The sequence below is a fragment of the Pygoscelis adeliae genome, unplaced genomic scaffold (genome assembly GCF_000699105.1).
Source record: "Pygoscelis adeliae isolate BGI_AS28 unplaced genomic scaffold, ASM69910v1 Scaffold38, whole genome shotgun sequence".
Taxonomy (NCBI): domain Eukaryota; kingdom Metazoa; phylum Chordata; class Aves; order Sphenisciformes; family Spheniscidae; genus Pygoscelis; species Pygoscelis adeliae.
This window is the reverse complement of record NW_008825614.1, coordinates 10,392,554-10,409,427: the sequence shown is the minus strand read 5'-3', so window position 1 is coordinate 10,409,427 and position 16,874 is coordinate 10,392,554. Positions and strand designations below refer to the sequence as shown.

General features: G+C 39.1%; 1 protein-coding gene across 1 annotated transcript in view; it reads left to right on the top strand.

Moving 5' to 3' along the window:
- The first annotated feature begins 25 nt into the window (after positions 1 to 25).
- Positions 26 to 16,874, top strand: part of WNK1 (WNK lysine deficient protein kinase 1) — a 107,691-nt gene continuing 90,842 nt past the window's right edge. Inside the window, 1 exon segment of the mRNA XM_009332893.1 lies at positions 26 to 607. Within this exon segment, the coding sequence (XP_009331168.1) occupies positions 38 to 607 (570 nt within the window). The 5' untranslated portion in view covers positions 26 to 37.

Sequence of the window (16,874 nt, the reverse complement as noted above, 5' to 3'; positions counted from 1 at the left end):
AGGCCGTAGTGAGGAGTACCGGCGCCGCCGCCACACCATGGACAAGGACAGCCGAGGGGCGGCAGCCACCGAGCACCGCTTCTTCCGCCGTAGCGTGATCTGCGACTCCAATGCTACAGCCTTAGAGCTACCCAGTTTGCAGCCCGCAGCGCCCTCGGCCCCTGTCTTGGGAGGCAGCGCCGCTCCGTTGGTCTCTCCTCCTGAGTGTGCCAGCCGGACCTCTTGCATCGCTGTCAGTGCCGCCCAGGCTCCCTCGCTGCTGCAGCAGCCGCCGCACCCTGACCCGCTTCCCCTCGAAGGACGGGCTGCTCAGGAGCCCCCTGCCGCGAAGGATGCCGCCCCGCTGCTGCCCAAGGAGGAGGAGGATGAGGCAACTGCGCTACCCCCTACCAGTGCCGCTGGCATCGCGTCAGCTGCCAGCCGGGAATTTGACGAGCGGAGAACACAGCAGGAAGACATTGAAGAGCTTGAGACCAAGGCAGTGGGCATCTCCCCAGATGGCCGCTTCCTGAAGTTTGACATCGAGATTGGAAGAGGCTCTTTCAAAACTGTGTATAAAGGACTGGATACGGATACCACTGTGGAAGTCGCCTGGTGCGAGCTGCAGGTAAAATAAATAAAAATTGTGAATTACCAAAGCACAGTCACTCTCCCAGGTGCTAGGCTGTGTGCTTGAAGGAGGTAAAATCCATCAACTCAAGGCCTGCTTTATTCAGACGGGGAACTGCAGACCTTACCTGAGGCACTCCTTTGGAAGAAAGGTGCAGCCTTTCCTTGGAGTCAGTTTGCCTCTTAATTCTTTTAAATACTCTGCTCTCTGAAGAATTTTTTAGCTTTATCATCAGAAAATGTACTACGGTTCTGTTTTGTATAGCATCTTGCATTTTATGCCTCTAAAAGGTAACTTGGAGGATTGTAAAAATACTTGTACACAGCCTCAGGGAGGCTGAAGGAAAATGTGCCCATTGCGATATAGGTGAATGTCAACTTGAGCTAGCCTTAATTTTTCAAAATTTGTGTAGGTGTTTTTCTCAGAAAAAATATACTAAAATGTTAATTTCACAGACATTTTGTATGTTTGTGGCAATGGATTCTCGTAGGAGGTAACCCTAGAATAAACACAAAGTCATGTAGTGCATCACATTGCTTAGTTTTGCAAAGCTATTTTTTCATTCTAAGTTCTAGGGTTCTCACTTGATACAGGCACAAGGAAGAAAGTAATTGTTTCCTTTCTGAAGCTTTAAAAAACACCCTGAAGTTTAACCTTTCCAAATGAGTGGTGGAGTAAACTGGACCAAGACACTACTCTTCTACCAAGTTTCTAGCCTGAGCAGAGCCAGAGTTCTGTAGAAGCCCAGTCTAACGATGGCAAGAACACCCTTGGTTCCACGCGAGTCAGAGCTTGTATAACCGAGATGCAGGGTGCTGTGCAACAACCTTAAAAGAAGTGGGAAGAGCTTGGAGTACCAGGAACAAATACCTGGTGTACTAGTTTGTTTTCAAAGCCTCAGCATTAAATTAAAAGGATAGTGCTTGGTTTTTAGTGTTGGGTTTTGGTGTGATCCATGGAGGGGTTCATGTAGTAGTATTGTGTGTGTTCCCATCCGATTTAGGGCAGACAAAAGAGCATTGGGTCAAAATCCCAGAAGTCTTTGAGGGGTTTTTAAGCAGTTAGCTGCTCACAAATGACTGATTGCAGTAACTGCACCAAAACTTTCTTCCCCTCAAAAGCAATTTTATATCTGTTCCAGTCAAACTGAGAGAACTTATTGAGAGATTTCTCGATTTGTATTCATATTTGCTTTTGGATGATTGCTCAAGCATTCTACCGGTATCTTGGTTGATTATGTTATTGCCATTATTCTATGCTTACTGACTGTGGAAGTAAGCTTCCATTTTTCTTTGTGACCCTTAAGCATGCCTTGCTCCTCTATGCTAGCTATGTACTTACTGTGGTCATCTTCTGAGCATTAATTTTAGGTAAAAAGGTGAAATTATCCAGTGTTGGGCTCTGCTTAAACTGTTCATGTGCAGTTTGAACTGAGAGGAGATTAATAATCTACCAAAATTATGACTTTTATTTGAAATTTTAATCTTTGCAATTTTGGAGTTCCTTGACTTTAACCCCTGAAATCCACTTTAATCTTTACTTACTGATCAGAAACTAAAGTCAGCTTGGCATCAGTCACTTCGCTGACGTTGCCTCTGTTGAAGTGTCTTAATCATCATTGGTAGCATGTGGACAAACTGTCTAAAGAAGCACCTTCTTTGAAGTAATTTAATAAAGAAGCTCATTTATAAAGGGCATGTTGCTGAGCTTTCAATTGATTGAAGAATTTCATGAGTAGTATTTAAAATGACAGATTGCAAAAAGCATGAATGAAAATATTTGTAAGGGGGAAATATTTGATGTTTTGCTTGGAGGTTAACTATGTTACAAGAGTGCCTTGTGGGTTAAATTATTTCAAGGCTGTAGTTTTCCTCTCATAAGGAGACTGTGTACAAAATGACAAGTTTGAAACAGCAATATAAATTTTATAGCTGTTAAAAGTATTTGCTAAAGGAGCTAGACTCTACAGCTAGTAGAATATTTTAAGAGTAAGTCCTGTTTTATTGTTTGCATTTAGAAATAAAAGGAGGAACTTGGTTTTGTTGGTATGATGGGTCACATCCTCTTCTTTCTCTAAGAAAATATAATTGTTGACAAGTTAGTGATGTTCGTTATGCGTGATTTGTATCAAAATACAATCTGGGTTCACAAAGATGGACTGAAACTTAGGTGTTGTTGGTTTTCCAGAATGCCATGGTTTGAGGATTGGTGAACCTTCAAAGCACAATTATTTTATTAGGGAAATATGAACGATTTTCTTCCATGCTATATTACACCAACCATAACTGACTGATGATTACTTTTAATTGTATTGAAATAATGTTCCTTAGCAATAGAATAGCTTTTCTTCTCTGTAGTCATGCTAGCAAGCACAGGCATCCTAGGTGTCCCACCTCTCTAGAGTCTTCTGAACAGTGCTACTGTAGTGCTGCCAGAATGAGGCTGCTTAGCATGATTATGCAGACTAAGTTGTTCCTCTCATGGCTTGTCCAAAGTTGATAAAGGTGTATCACAATTCTTGATTGCAAAATGTATAACAGAATGGGGCAAGAACAGCTTGTAGTTTTGCAGAGTCTTTGGGCGTGTGTTCTTTTAAGGCTCTTCTAGTATACCTTGAATGCTTCAGTTTCTTTAAAATTCTGCTGTTTGGAAGAAAGCAAGATGCCAGCTGCTTTCAACTCAGTTAAACCACAGCGTTTAAGTATCGGAGCAAATTCTGTAGTAGCAATCTTGTGGATCAAGGACAGCACAAAAGACTTCGTGATGGTCTCTGGCAGAATGACTTTTTAATGCTGAATAATGCAACCATACCTAATTTTTATGTATGTGCTCTGTAGTGATATAGTGTAAAATCTGAGAATATCAGTATGCTTCCTTTTGAAGGGAGTTTGGGTGCTGTTTATCAAATGCAGCTTGGGTTTCCAAGTTGCTGCTGATACTCTGGAGAATATTGCTTCATATCCTTAAGAAGGCTCTCGAACTGCCTTGTAATGCCCCTTATGCTTGATGTCGTGAACTGTGGAGGAAATAGGAGAAAGAGCTGAAATTCTATGGGTGACCTAATGGTGGTGTTAGTATCTCCAGCAAGGGAGGTCCTGGCCAAGACTCTAGTTTTTCTTGATCTGTGGAAGATGGGAAGATTTGATTTGAAGGAATTGAGTATTTCAAGGTTGCTATAGATGTGCAACAAAATCCTAACAAAGGTGTGACTGATGCACTATCCTGGCTTACTTTGTGGTCTGTCTATATGAAGCAAATTGTAACTGAATCTAGTTTGAATATTGGATGCAGGTATTTAAATGCCATGAGCATAGTGGAGCTGTGAAGACCTGAGAAGCAACTGCTTAGGGCCAGTGCTCAGCTTCAGTTACTGCAAGGAAATTGTTAGTGTAGTGTTAGCCTTCAACACTTTTATTCCCATTGTATATATTCGTCTCAACTCTAGTTACTCTGAGTCAAGTGTGCCTCCTACTGTTGTCATTAGCACATCTCATAAATTGAGTGAAGTGGTAGTTGGAGTTACTGCTTTAATGGTCTTTAAGTAAGTAGAAGTTGTCAAAAGTGGTTACTGCTGCTGTTTTCTATTTTAATTTAAAGTGACTCTTCCTGTACAATCGTGTTACTGGTTAGTCTTTTTAAATTACATTTCTGAGCAGTAAGTCTTTTGTCACTTCTGTGCAGTTTAGGTAACATTGTGGCTAAAATGCGATGCCTTTTCCTGTTGCATTAAGTTTATCTACAAAAGTAATACTCTTATGCTAAAGGTAGCAAGAGTCACATAGTTGACTGTAAAAGCCAAATGTTAGGGGTAATGTGTCATCCTCTGAGTCCCTGTTTCAGTTTGAGTTGGTTTTAAATCAAGGCTGTCATTTAACTTCTGGTTTACAGAACAATACAGGGTGGTGCAGTCACTTGCTGGACTGCAGAATCTTGTGTCTAGAATTATTGCGCTGGATTCTGTCATTCAAATTAGTAACTCTTCAAATATGAAAGTGCGCTTGATAATATGGAAGGTAAATCGGGCTCTTTATTTTTTGAACTATATATTGTCAAGCATTTGAAGACTTACCTTCTTTCATTTGAACAGTGTCTTCTCTTAAAGGAAGCACGATTTAGAAACTGTTAGTAGAAAGATATTTACATCAGTTGAAAACGCATTCCTGGTAAACTGTGCATTGGAGAACAGCACTGCTTGTGTGGTACGTGCTGTATCACTCCTGTCCTTTGTATTTCTTTGACAGAAAGGGTAGGTTGGTCAGTCGGCAGTTCATGAATGCGTCTTCTTGTTGGTATGTCACTTTGCCATTTTTACTCTAGCTTCAGTGCAGTGTTAGGTTATTGTGCTTAACATGCGAGCTGCTGAAGGGGAAAAGGAGGTTGAGGGCTGTCTCTAAGCGAGATAGAGGTTCTGGGGGTAAGAAATGGGTTCGAGAGGTGAAAGTGATGCGAGAAGAGTATGTTGTACTCATTACTAGTTTGAGGGGAAGCGGAATGTGAATTTGGTTACCTTTAGTTATAAATCTTCTGAGTAATAAGCTAGTGTGGGTTATGTGTATGCAATTTTGTTGCAGACTGTTAACTGTAGAGCAAGTGTAGTGTACAAATGCTCCCAACTTAGAAATGGATTTTTCTTTACATAGGCAGTCCAATGAAAAACCAGTTGAGAACAAACATAATGCCATAACCAAATATGACCCATGAGATTCTGTAGTGCACTCTGGTAAAAATGATAATGCAACGGGTCATCACTTTGTTACAGGAAGTAGTGAGGTGCTAAATAATATTTCCATATGTCAGAATTTTTCTGAGTGTAACAATGTATAGAAGTTAACTTAAAACTCACAATACAGGAAGTTGCTTGGATATGATGTATATCTTCACTTTTAGTGACACTTCAGATTTAACTATACCTATCTTTATCTCTTAGACTTAAAGCTTTATGTAATACTGATTTTTAGGTCAGCAGACAACAACGGAATGTAGTTTCTGTACTCTGGAGTATAGGTTCTACTGCAGGCTCACCATGATAAATATCAGCTTACTGAAGTCAAAGTATAATTCTTAAAAATCTCTTTGCTTTCTGGACTGGCTGAGCTGGGAATGTTTCAGAAGCTGCACGTTCAAGTCTGACAACCAAACAAGGTGTCGTAACACGTAACTGTGGCATCCTGTAGTCTTTTTCTTTTTTTTTTTAAAGCTGGTTGCATATTGCTCACTAGGAGGCCTGACTGCAAAGGTGCCAGCTCTGATGCACAATCGTTTAGCTACATTAAAGCAAAATGGATAACCAGACCAAAACCTTTGTGCGGTAAGAGGAAGCTGAGGAGCGTGGACCTGGAATTCATCTGTCTGTTAAGTGCTATTGGAAAACAATTACATTCTGCTGGTTCTGGAGGAACAGTCAACATCCTGAAACAAAGATACATTCTTTGAAAGCTCTAACTGGTTTAATTCTAAATATTTTAAAATACATTTTATAAAACTTCTACTGAAACAGATCAAGCTCAAGTCTAATCCAGTATGGTGACTCCCATGCCTACCCTGTACTTCACATCAGTGTTTAAAATAACTCTACTAGTCCGTAAACATAACTATATGTGGCTACAGCCACTGTAACAGCAGCAGTGTGCCTCCCATTCATGACCACTTCTGGGCGAGATGCATAATTGTCACAAATGCAGATTAATAAAGGTATGTGACAATCTCTGTGAATTAGCTCTTTTTCTGTTCTCAGCTCTACAAATTCCAAAATACTGAAAGCAAAAAATCTGTAAAACCGTAAGTGTGTAATTGGTTTATAACACTTTCAGGTTACACTGGATTTCCAAGTGCCTTCAAGTGTGCACACATAGGGAGCTTGAAATTTTGTGCAATAAAGTCTAAATTTTCTGTTGGTTTTCCATGTCGTGGGGTAGAACAAATTACAGTACAGGTACTTACTGGCTTCAGATCTCTGATGTGAAAATTTCTCCTTTGGCTAAGGAACAAAACCCAGCCATATTCCTGAGTGTTTGTGCTGTAATTGATACAATTGACAACTTGATAAATGACATGGGAAAGGAGCCAGACTAATTACCTGCAGAAGTATAAACAGTGGTCAGGCTCCCTCAGACTTCACAAAGGTGACCCTGAAAGAGAGAAGGGAGCTTTAAAGTACATTCTGGAGCTGCAGCTGTTAGGAGACCTCTACTTAGGAAAATAATCTTACCTCAAAGGGATATCACTTTTGGAGGTGGCTGTGGTTCAATTTGTAACTGGCTGGTTGCAAGGCAATAAATACAACTGGGTAAGTACATTCTGAAAAAGCAGCATTTCTTGTGGAAATAAACAGGTTCTTATTTGTCAGTTCGGGTGGGTTTGAGAGCTGCAGAATTAAATCTCTTAAATGAGATTTGTTTTGGGCTGTTGTCATTTAAAATAGAAACGCTTAGCTTCGTAACTAAACTTTTGAGGGCTAAGGAAAAGTATTAGGACTATAATCTTTCTTTGAAAGGGGAAACCCCCCCACACCTGATAAAGTCCCTGGAGACATCCTGTATAGAGTCCTTTGAGAGCTGTCTAGCAGAGTAATAAATAAAACAAGCAGTAATAGATCTGTGGTAGTCTCCATGGGTGCAGCGCATGGTGCAGTGTAGATTCAGTACCTTTTGGTTAGCAACATCCCTCCGGGCCACGTATCCTTTTTCTTATTTTGTCATTTTTTTGTTTCATACCAGCAGCTTGTTGAACAGTACAGCTCTGACTGTCACCCAGGTTCTCCATACTGCATGTGACAAAGTTTGTGCTAAGCAGTGGCAGCCTTGATGCTTCCTGTCATGCATCTCTTCAGAAACTCTCGCTTCCTGTAAAGATTAGCAATGCTTTTTTTTTTAGATCACTAATTGGTTCTTCCAAATCATGGTTGAGTTGAAATAAAAGTTGAGTATTTCTGTTTCAGTCTTCAAGTTCACATTTTCAAGCCTGTCTTAGTCTTGAGAGTTATTAACTTATGAAAAATGGAAATGCAGACATAATGACTGTAACATTTGGGCTATAAGAAAAAGAATAAATACCATGCAAGTTTGCAGTGCTTCCGCAGCTGGGCATAAGACTTTTTCTCTTGGCAGAGCATGTGTGTTTTTTTAATAGCAGATGGTAGAAAGTTGCTGTTTTTGACTCTTAAAACTTTAGATAATGATTCCATGGTTTTAACTTGATCATGATGTGTGTACACTGATGTCTGGAAAAACACTCTTCCAGTATGCTTGAAACAATTCCTATTCTAAATAGCTGGATTTGCAGTGCTGCTTGAAAATAGATTTCTCAGAGTAGTTGAAGGCTTTTATCTAACATGAGGCATCTGAAAATCTTTTCAAATATGGTGTTAAAATTCTTGTCCTAACAAATGAGACTCAACTTTTTATACTGGCTTCATCAGTATTTTTGTGGAAGCTGCTTACAGTCCCCAGGACTTTCTTCTAGCTGATTTTCAGAATGATTCAGGCTATGTACTGAAACTTAAACCATGTTTGAATGTCTGGTCAAGATACTACAGATATCCTTCTTTCTACCTTAATTCCAACTTTCTCAGCATATTCAGAAATTGTCATACCAGCACTTCTCAATGTGTGGTTTTGGTTGCCCTCATTATTCCCCTTGGGAGAGCCAGGGGAAGTGAAGAGGTGACTAGGATTGAATCTGTGGCTCACTTGAGGTCATCCTTGAGAAAGGGAGCTTGCTCATTTCTTGTCTTATGGGCACAGTCTGCAGAATACTCCTTAACTCCATGCAGCAAAGGATAAACTTCGTGTTAATGATGTTCTGTGCTATGTAATGCTATCCTCTGAACCCAAAAGGAGATCCTTGCAACAAGATCATCACAGATGTTGCCAAGTCGTCTTTTTCCTAATAAGCCAGAGTAAAATAACTGGAATGGAATACAGTGACCAGAACATATTCTGAACATAGCTTATGTTCAGAATTATATTCATTATAGAATATTCAATACTCATTATAGAATATGTTTGGTTCCCAAACATATTCTGAACTTTTCACCTGGTGATGACAGGTGCATTGCACATGCCCAGATTATTCTAAAACACTTCCAGATTTGCCTGGGTAATTCCTAACAGCACTGTATGTTACTTTGCATGGCTCACAAGCAACTTAACATGCTCTTAGTTTATTCTTCAGCAAAGGAAACTGCAGCCAGCTAAAAAGTACACTTGTGTTGGTATTTTTTGTCTTCCAGAAGCTGTTTAAGTATTAATATCTATGTAAAGCAGTAAGCAATTTTTACAAGGATAACTCATTCTAAATCACTCAGGGAGGCAAACTTACCAAGCTTGGATTTATCATTTTAGGTATAAGCAGAATCTTTGGAATTGCTACCTGCATTCTTAGTTTAGAAATCCTACAAAAAGTATGTTTATACTTGATGGCCATCTACCTTGTAACTAAAATATCTATGAGCTTTTAACTGATGTGTCAATGACACTGGAACTGATTGATGCTTTGCCCGGGCCTGTGTGTTTTAATGTAGGGGATAACATTTCTTTTTGTACTCAGCATGTCCAAGAATGAGTCTCAAATCATCCGGTTCATCTATTGCCGATAGTCTGGGCAGCAATTCTCTGGAGTATCTGTTCTCAGGACAAGATCACTATGGTGCTTTTCAGGTCTTCAAGTTTCATGAGTGGTTAGCAGGACTCCTTTCAGCACGTTACCAGTAAGATTAAAACAAAGAGGAAGCTTTGGCAAGTCTGATAACTTGTGATGTGGATGCTGTATTTTGAGCCATAGTTCAGAATGGTTTGGATCCTATTGCCTCTGTTAATAAGCAGTCATTGATAGAAACTTCCGATAGCTAGTCACTGAGCAGCTATTTTTATGCTTTAGGACAGCTGATGGTGTGGCAAATAAGCTTTATTAGACCCCTTATATGAGGGAGAAGCTTTGTTTCCGTTTAGCTGTTCTGGATCTTCTTTTTCATCTGGATGGTTTCAGCCATTCCTAATTTCATTGCATCAGTAGCTGAATATTGTGGGTTCTGATAGCAGATTTGGGGCTAGCAACAGATAGCAAAAAAACAAGTGGAAAAACTCATTTAAGTGATTAGAGTTTATTACCACCATTTAGAAGAATTTGAAAAGAATAGGAATACTGATCTTTTTGTAATTGGGGTAAATCTGAAACAACTATGTAGGAATGCTGACCTAAACGGAAGATAGTACAAAGCTGATACCAACAACTATGTGCGTTTTATCTGGTTTTGGCCAGATAATATAGCCTCATGATAGTTTAAGACTATCCAACTGATGGTGTTACCCAGTTTTCCTTGGACGTTTTCCTCTCTTAGAGCAAGCCTGTGACTTTTTTTTTTCTGCTTTGCTGACTGTTGCTGGCAAGTGTATGACCCCAATCTGAATGTGTTTTGACTGCTTCTATCCTGGCAAAGACTAATGACATACAAACAATAACCCACAAATATTGCTATTAAAAGCTTCAGCAATCCAGGCTGATTATCTTAAGGATCTACAAATCTGTGCACACTTATGTAATATGCATCTGTTAATGGCAATTTCTGAACTGTTAGCAGGTTTTGCTTAAATGTTGCAAAATGTTACCATGTCTGTTTTCAAATCTGCTTCTTTTAAGTAAGGCTTTTATTCCTACAGATATTCTCCAACATAAAACTATTTTTTGTGTGTCTCTTTCTTTATTCAGCTGCTTACGGTATGCTTTCATCAGGGAAATAAGTTGTGTATCTATATAAAAAATGCAAGATGCTAACAATGTGCTCTGTTTCGCTATAGCTGGTTTGGACTCAAAAGCCTTTGAGTCTTCCCTAGAGAAAAAAATATAAGTGAGACTAAACTTGAATTGGAGAGTCCTTGAGAAGCAGTCCATTCAGACAAGTATCCTACAGTAAGAAATACTGTCTGAAAAGTGATTGAAATTTTTTTTATATTGCCCTCTCTGGATGTAGGCAAGTAGAGATTGACAGTATGTAGAATGGCCTTTGGGGGCATGGTTTTCATTTGCATTTATCGTGATTTGGGGCTTAGTTGTTAGGCTTGCCAGGAACAGTGTGCTAAAAATGGAGAAACAGCAGAAATGTCTGATACAAAAATAAGACTTTAAGTTTAGTTTTAGAATGTTTTTTCTGTGGTTTTCTCTACTTCCTTTGCATGCAGCTTGAGCTTTTTTCTGCAGACAAGCGGCTCAAAGCAGAATGCATTTCAAGTTGTCTGTACCTGGGGGGGGGGGAAGGGGGAAATTACACAGGACACTTGAATTTGAATTTTTTTGCCTCTTGATGGCAACTGTGAGCCAGTTCAGGTGATGGTATGATTTCTTTTGCTGATCTCATTATACAAGCCTAAACGTATCCGAGAGGTTCAGTATTTACCCTCAGGAACAAAAAAAAGTGAAGAGGCTCTGGGTTGCTGCTGAAGTCTTAAATGCTGTAGTACATTCATACATTTTGCATGGTCTGTACCTGAAGATCTGTCAAAAAAACCTGTCTTTAATACTCAAGTTTTGTCTAGGAAAACATGCATGTGTTTCCTATGGACTCCCTTTGGTTTTGTAGACTACCTGCTTGAATGTTTAGTGCTTTTCAGTGGTTGTGGGGGAAAAAAAAATAAAATTGTGAGAAATCCGAGGAGGAAGAACAAGGAATTTTGGCCTTTCAAGTTGTAGTCATCTTGTGTTTGCAGAAAGTGAAAAGATCCCAGGGAATTCTGTTTTGAGTTGCATTTGTGCTTCGAGTAAGTTTCATGTACAGAACAAATAAGTAGTTAACATCCTGTTGTTTAGGGACTGCGGTTTTTTCTGTCTGTGTTGGAGAACAAATCTTTCCAGTTGCTTTAGATTGTAATGCAACTATTTAAGAATGGTCCTATAGTTTGTAATTTGTGCCTTCTATCTGGATATTAGTAATGAAACAGTTTTGTCCAAAGAGTTTCTTGATTTATTCAGGTAGTAGACCTATAAAGCAAAACTTGCTACAGTCAGGTTAGACTAATATAGCTTAATATCATATACTGTTCACTTCCTTTTCTGCTTTTTTGACAGACTGGTGATTTTTCTTATAGTTGGTGTCCCTAGAGTTTCCAAGGTGTTTGCATAGGTGCATCAAATGGGATACAGGGCTTCTTGTGGAACTGCGTACATATGGAGAGGGTAAAAAAAAAAAGTGCCACAACAGTAATACAGCACAAATTACAGCATATCAGTGCAACTGAACATGACTAAATATATATGGTAGCACTTACTTCAAATAGGAAAAATAGCCCGTTGTCTTGTCTATATCTTGGGGCTAGGTTTAAAAAAAAAATGCTTTTCTTCCTCCCATCCAGTATGAAATCTTACTTCTCAAATTTGGGCGAATCCCAGAAAACGAAGCAGAATTGAAGTCTGATTTATTGGTGTTGGAGACTCTTAAATCTGTCATTACTGTTGACTTAAGTGGTTTCCTCTAAGGAACTTAGAGAGTTGAAAAGTCATTTACAAGACAAAGGTGAGGAATAGCAAAAAAACTTGTTTCTTAGGATGTATATGACATTTTAAAGTTTTAGGACCAGGCAGGTTTAAACCATGAATGGATTCTGAAAATTCCCATTGCTATGAATGGCTAGTTCATGAACGTATCATCAATGTAATATTTGTACTAAAGTTCATTGATTTCTTCACTGCTTTTTGCCAAAATGCCTCCCTTTGTATTCTTAGTTTAGTAATATCTTACTGAATAAGCTACCTACTGTTGACATACCTCAGTTTCTCAGTTTTTTACAGACTTGTGGATTAAAAATTTGTTTAACTTACATGAACATGTAAAGTCATTTTACGGATATATTCAGACTTTGAGCTGTATAAGGGCAGCAGGCAGTAATGATGAACGTCTTGTTGCTATTTGTTGTAGGCTTTTGTAGTATTTTGTAATAGATTGTGAACCTACACATTTTGTCTCTAAGTTAAACTTTGTGACCATAATTTAGGTGTTTGAAAGAGGTTTTCTGGAACTGGAGAGGCAGTATTAGGTTTACGATTGGACCCGATGATCTTAAAGGTCTCTTTCAACCTAAATGATTCTACGATCTGTCCCAAACCAACATCTGTGGCCTAGCTAGTAGTAGATGACTTGCTGTTCCAGAAGGCTTTCTGGATCTGTTTTCTAAGATGAAGAGCTCTAAAGTTGAGTTGAACAAGAGAGAAACTTTGCAGAGAATCGCTGCCCCAAATGTAGAGATGTTGGGAAAACTCCTAATCTACCTATGCTATAAATGGTTTCTGCTTGATAAACCCATACTGTAAAATCCCATTATTCCTTGGCATCTGGGAGAAAGCATCCTTAGATTCTAAATCATGTAAGTGATAGGGTTTTGAATTTGAGCTTTCTGATAAACTGATACAGAAGAATCTGCAAGAACTGTTAGTCCTTTTTTCATGGATGAAAACTAATGCTAGTGCAAACAGTAATTATCTCAAATGGTGAAGCAAAGAAATGGTTCAGTTTTGTGAAGAAAGCTTAAGTAGCTTTAAATTAGGTCAGGCTAGCCAAAGGAAGTATGCCAGGATCACTGTGCTAAAGCAGCTAGCTATACTTTCCACATCAGCAAAATAATTCCCAAAATTCTTTTTGTGGTAGCCTCTGTTATTTACTATTATTGCAAATTGCTGGTTAGTGTTCCGAATTGTTTAATTGAAGGTTTGCTTCACTACAGTTCTTCAGTGGTTTGACCTCTGTCAGAAAACAGTTGTGGCTTCTAATGTGGCAGCTTATAAGATAATACTGAATTTCTAAAGTATGCTTGTGCTGTGTGATTTTTTTTTTTTACTGTTGTATCACATCCAAAAGTATATGTTGCTCAACTTCTGATCTTGATAACTTTTTGCAACAAACCACACGGTTTGGGTAAACTTGTAAAATTTGAAGGAGTGCAACTACTTTATCTAAAATCACTGATAAATACCAGGTAGTGACTCAACTGATATGCATGTTAACTAGGCTGTTGTGGATGAGTGCAGTTAAAAAGCAGCAGGCTGTAAGCATAGTGATGTTTTAAGTATATTTTGTCACTTCAGAGGAGTATGAAATCTGAGGAAGTTGGCACTGGAATTTAGAATGGAAAGAATGAGTTGGTTGATGATGTCGAAAACTATTTTCCACTTTCCCTTTGACTTCTGTCCTTATCTTCTCTGGCAATAATATGCAGGGAAATAGCATCTTTTGTTTTTCTTGTTCCTGTGTGGGAATGGTAATTGTTCTTGCTTCTTACCTGTTCAGGAAGTATTCTCATTCCTCCCCCCAACAAAACACTGTATCAGTCATTGCCAATGTCGCTTTTTTTTTGCTTTATTTTGTAACTTTGGCCTTCCTGAATCCTCCTGTGGTCCCTGTATAAGCCATCTGGCAAAACAAGGATTTTTTTTTTTTTTCTCTCCCTGCCCTGCCTGCCCCCTCTCCCCTCTCCCCCCCACTCTGGAATGAGGCAGATTTTGTATCTGTGTCTGTGTTCAGCTACCCTATGTAAAAGAATAATGAACATGGTTAAAACCTGCATCTAAATTTTGACTCCTGAAGCTGCCTTCTTCCAAACTTAGGTTTTCCAGCTGGTAAATCAATCTTTTCCATGGAAATGTGCTTACAGTTCTCTTGGGAATTTGCCTTATGCTCTTGCCTTCTCCCTTCCCTCTTCTCAAGCCAAATCTCTTTCCAGGAAGGGGAAAAAAAATCCATGGACTAGATTGAGCTTCAGCTGAATAGGGTGTCTCATTTCAGATACACTTTCTGCTGCTTCTCAAATGACCAAAACATAAGTGACAGCTGAGTTGTCTGTTTGTCATGGGTCAAGGGCAGTCCAACTCAGCAGTTTCCCTTTCCTCTTCCCTGAGTTTTGTTTGGAAGCAGCAGTGATTTGCCGTTCTATATAGTCATCCTCTTGTCATGAAGACCAGATGGAAATACGTCAGTTGTTTCATGTATAAATACTCAGTCCAACAGCTGTGAGTTTATCAGGAGTCACTGGGATCACAAGTTGGTGACCAAATTGTTAGTTTAGAGGGCCGTAAATGTTACTCTAACTTGAGATGAAGCTGTACTATGAAACCGTTAGAAACAGTCTAAGACTTACTGAAAGAAGGAGGAATGAAGTTGAACCACTTAAATGCAGATTCCTTTTCCAGGTGAAGTTATAATTCTTTTTCTAGAGTATTACAGAAGTCCTCTTATACTGATGATAATGTTTCAGCCACTGATGCTGGATTTTACTGATGCTGTTCCTAAAGTAGCTAAAAGGATTGCTCTGAAATCTTCTAATTGTCTCCCTTCCTTTTGTAGTTTTATTAGGTAAGAACACTTATCTAGACTATTACCCAGTGGTCTTTTGGCCAGTTGATAATCCTCAGTCTGTGTTTCAATATGGATTTCTAGCAAAAAAGCTGAGATACCTGATGTGATCTTAGCTAACAATGAATCAAGTGTAATGAGATTCATAATAAACTTACTTGACAGTGATAATTAAGGGGGTTAACTTGACTTTGCAGGTTGCAGAGGGTTTTTGCTGCCATCCATGTGCAAATAAGCCTTGATTTATTCCAATAATACTGAGAAAGGGGGGGGTGGAAGTCTGCCAATGGCCATTGGCTATTTGGTTGCAAAATGCTACGTGTTGCATGGGCTGCTGAGCATAATGTGAAACTAAGTGCCATAAAAAAACTTGAGTGCTAAGTACATGACTGAAAAAACACTTTAATGGGAGAATGGGCATGGTCATTAACTTAAAATAGCTTCTCTGCAGAAAACTAACGTAAAGTGAGACTGTAGTTCTCTTCTAGTGAAGACTGCAGTGTATAGGACAAACTGAATTAGAAATAAAACAAGAATTTGCAATAACTACGGACTTACGCTAAAAAAACCCCAAACAAACAGGGAAATTGGCCATGTTTTAGTCAAACCACCTGCTTCTCAAACCTTGAGTGGAGTTGTGCCTGTTGCTCTAAAAAGCTTTGTAGTTCAAAGGGGTACTTAAAATATTTTTAATGTCTATGGTTAACACTTTTAGACAACAGAACAATAAATGCAGTTGACCACATTGCTAGTTCCTAGTCCCCGCAGGCCTTAGAAAAGGAAAAAAACTCCAAAAACCAACAAAACCAAAAAAGAAACCACCAAAACCCCCAAAACATTGTCTGGTTGAGTTGCTTTGTCTGCATAGATCTCACTTTTGCTTCCAGGTATGTTGTGTTTCAGAAATGGTTTATTTCTGGTTTGTAGAATTCACTAAAGCAGTGCCTGTGTGATAGAAGCCCTTGTAGCCAGTATGAAAGAGGTGATTTGCAGCTCTGGAGGTTTGGGGAGTCTAGTGGGAGTTGGAGAGGCTGAAGCTGTTCTCAAGTCCTTTAATGAGGATTTTGTGGCCTTTGAATTGCATGTGTCCTTCAGTGAAAGCTTCTGTTGTGTGTGAATCCACACAGTTGGTCTAGATGACGGGAACTTAGAGCATGCTTTTCATTGACATATTGATGGTGTTCATGGATATATATTTTAAAAAGTCTGCAACTTCCTTGCTTCAGAATCATGATGGACTTCAGTTCTCCCTGTTCTCTGACTTTCTATAAAATAAGTTGTTTGGGATAGGTCATATTCTGATAAATATTGGTGTTTTCTCAGCCGTATATTGACATGTGATTCCTTGCTTTGGTGTCAAAGCACTAGGAAGTCTTTCATCTGGAACCTCACCTGAATGACCATTTTCTAGTTTAGTGTGAGGTTTACAGTTTGAGGATCTGGGAGTCATCAGTGTGCGCTCTTGGAAGTAGCAAGTATAGCTGTTAGCCTAGCTGTTGTTTGTGGGTTTTGAACAGTCTGTTAGACGTGGTAGGGTAACGAAATATCTTGAGCCTTGAATGATGACTTCTGTCAAGCGAGATCAAGGGTCGTGGTGCTATGCACTTCATCACATCTTGGGACACATTCATCAAAGATGAGAGAGGTCAACTGTCTTATTGGGGAAACTGAGCTGAATTAATGTGCCTTTTTATCAGTTTCGTTTCACTTTTTTGTAAGCATCTGTGGCTATTGCATTGTTTGGTTTTTGGTTCTTCCTGAATGGCGGAAGTGCAGAGGCTATTTGTATCTAGCCACATGCCCACGTTACCCCAGAGTATCTAATAGGACTATGACTGATGATGGTATAACTTGGAGACTCCAAATAATAGCACTTTTTTTTTTTCCTGTTCCTATTGAAATACTTGCTGTGATTTTTGTTTTCTTCAGTGT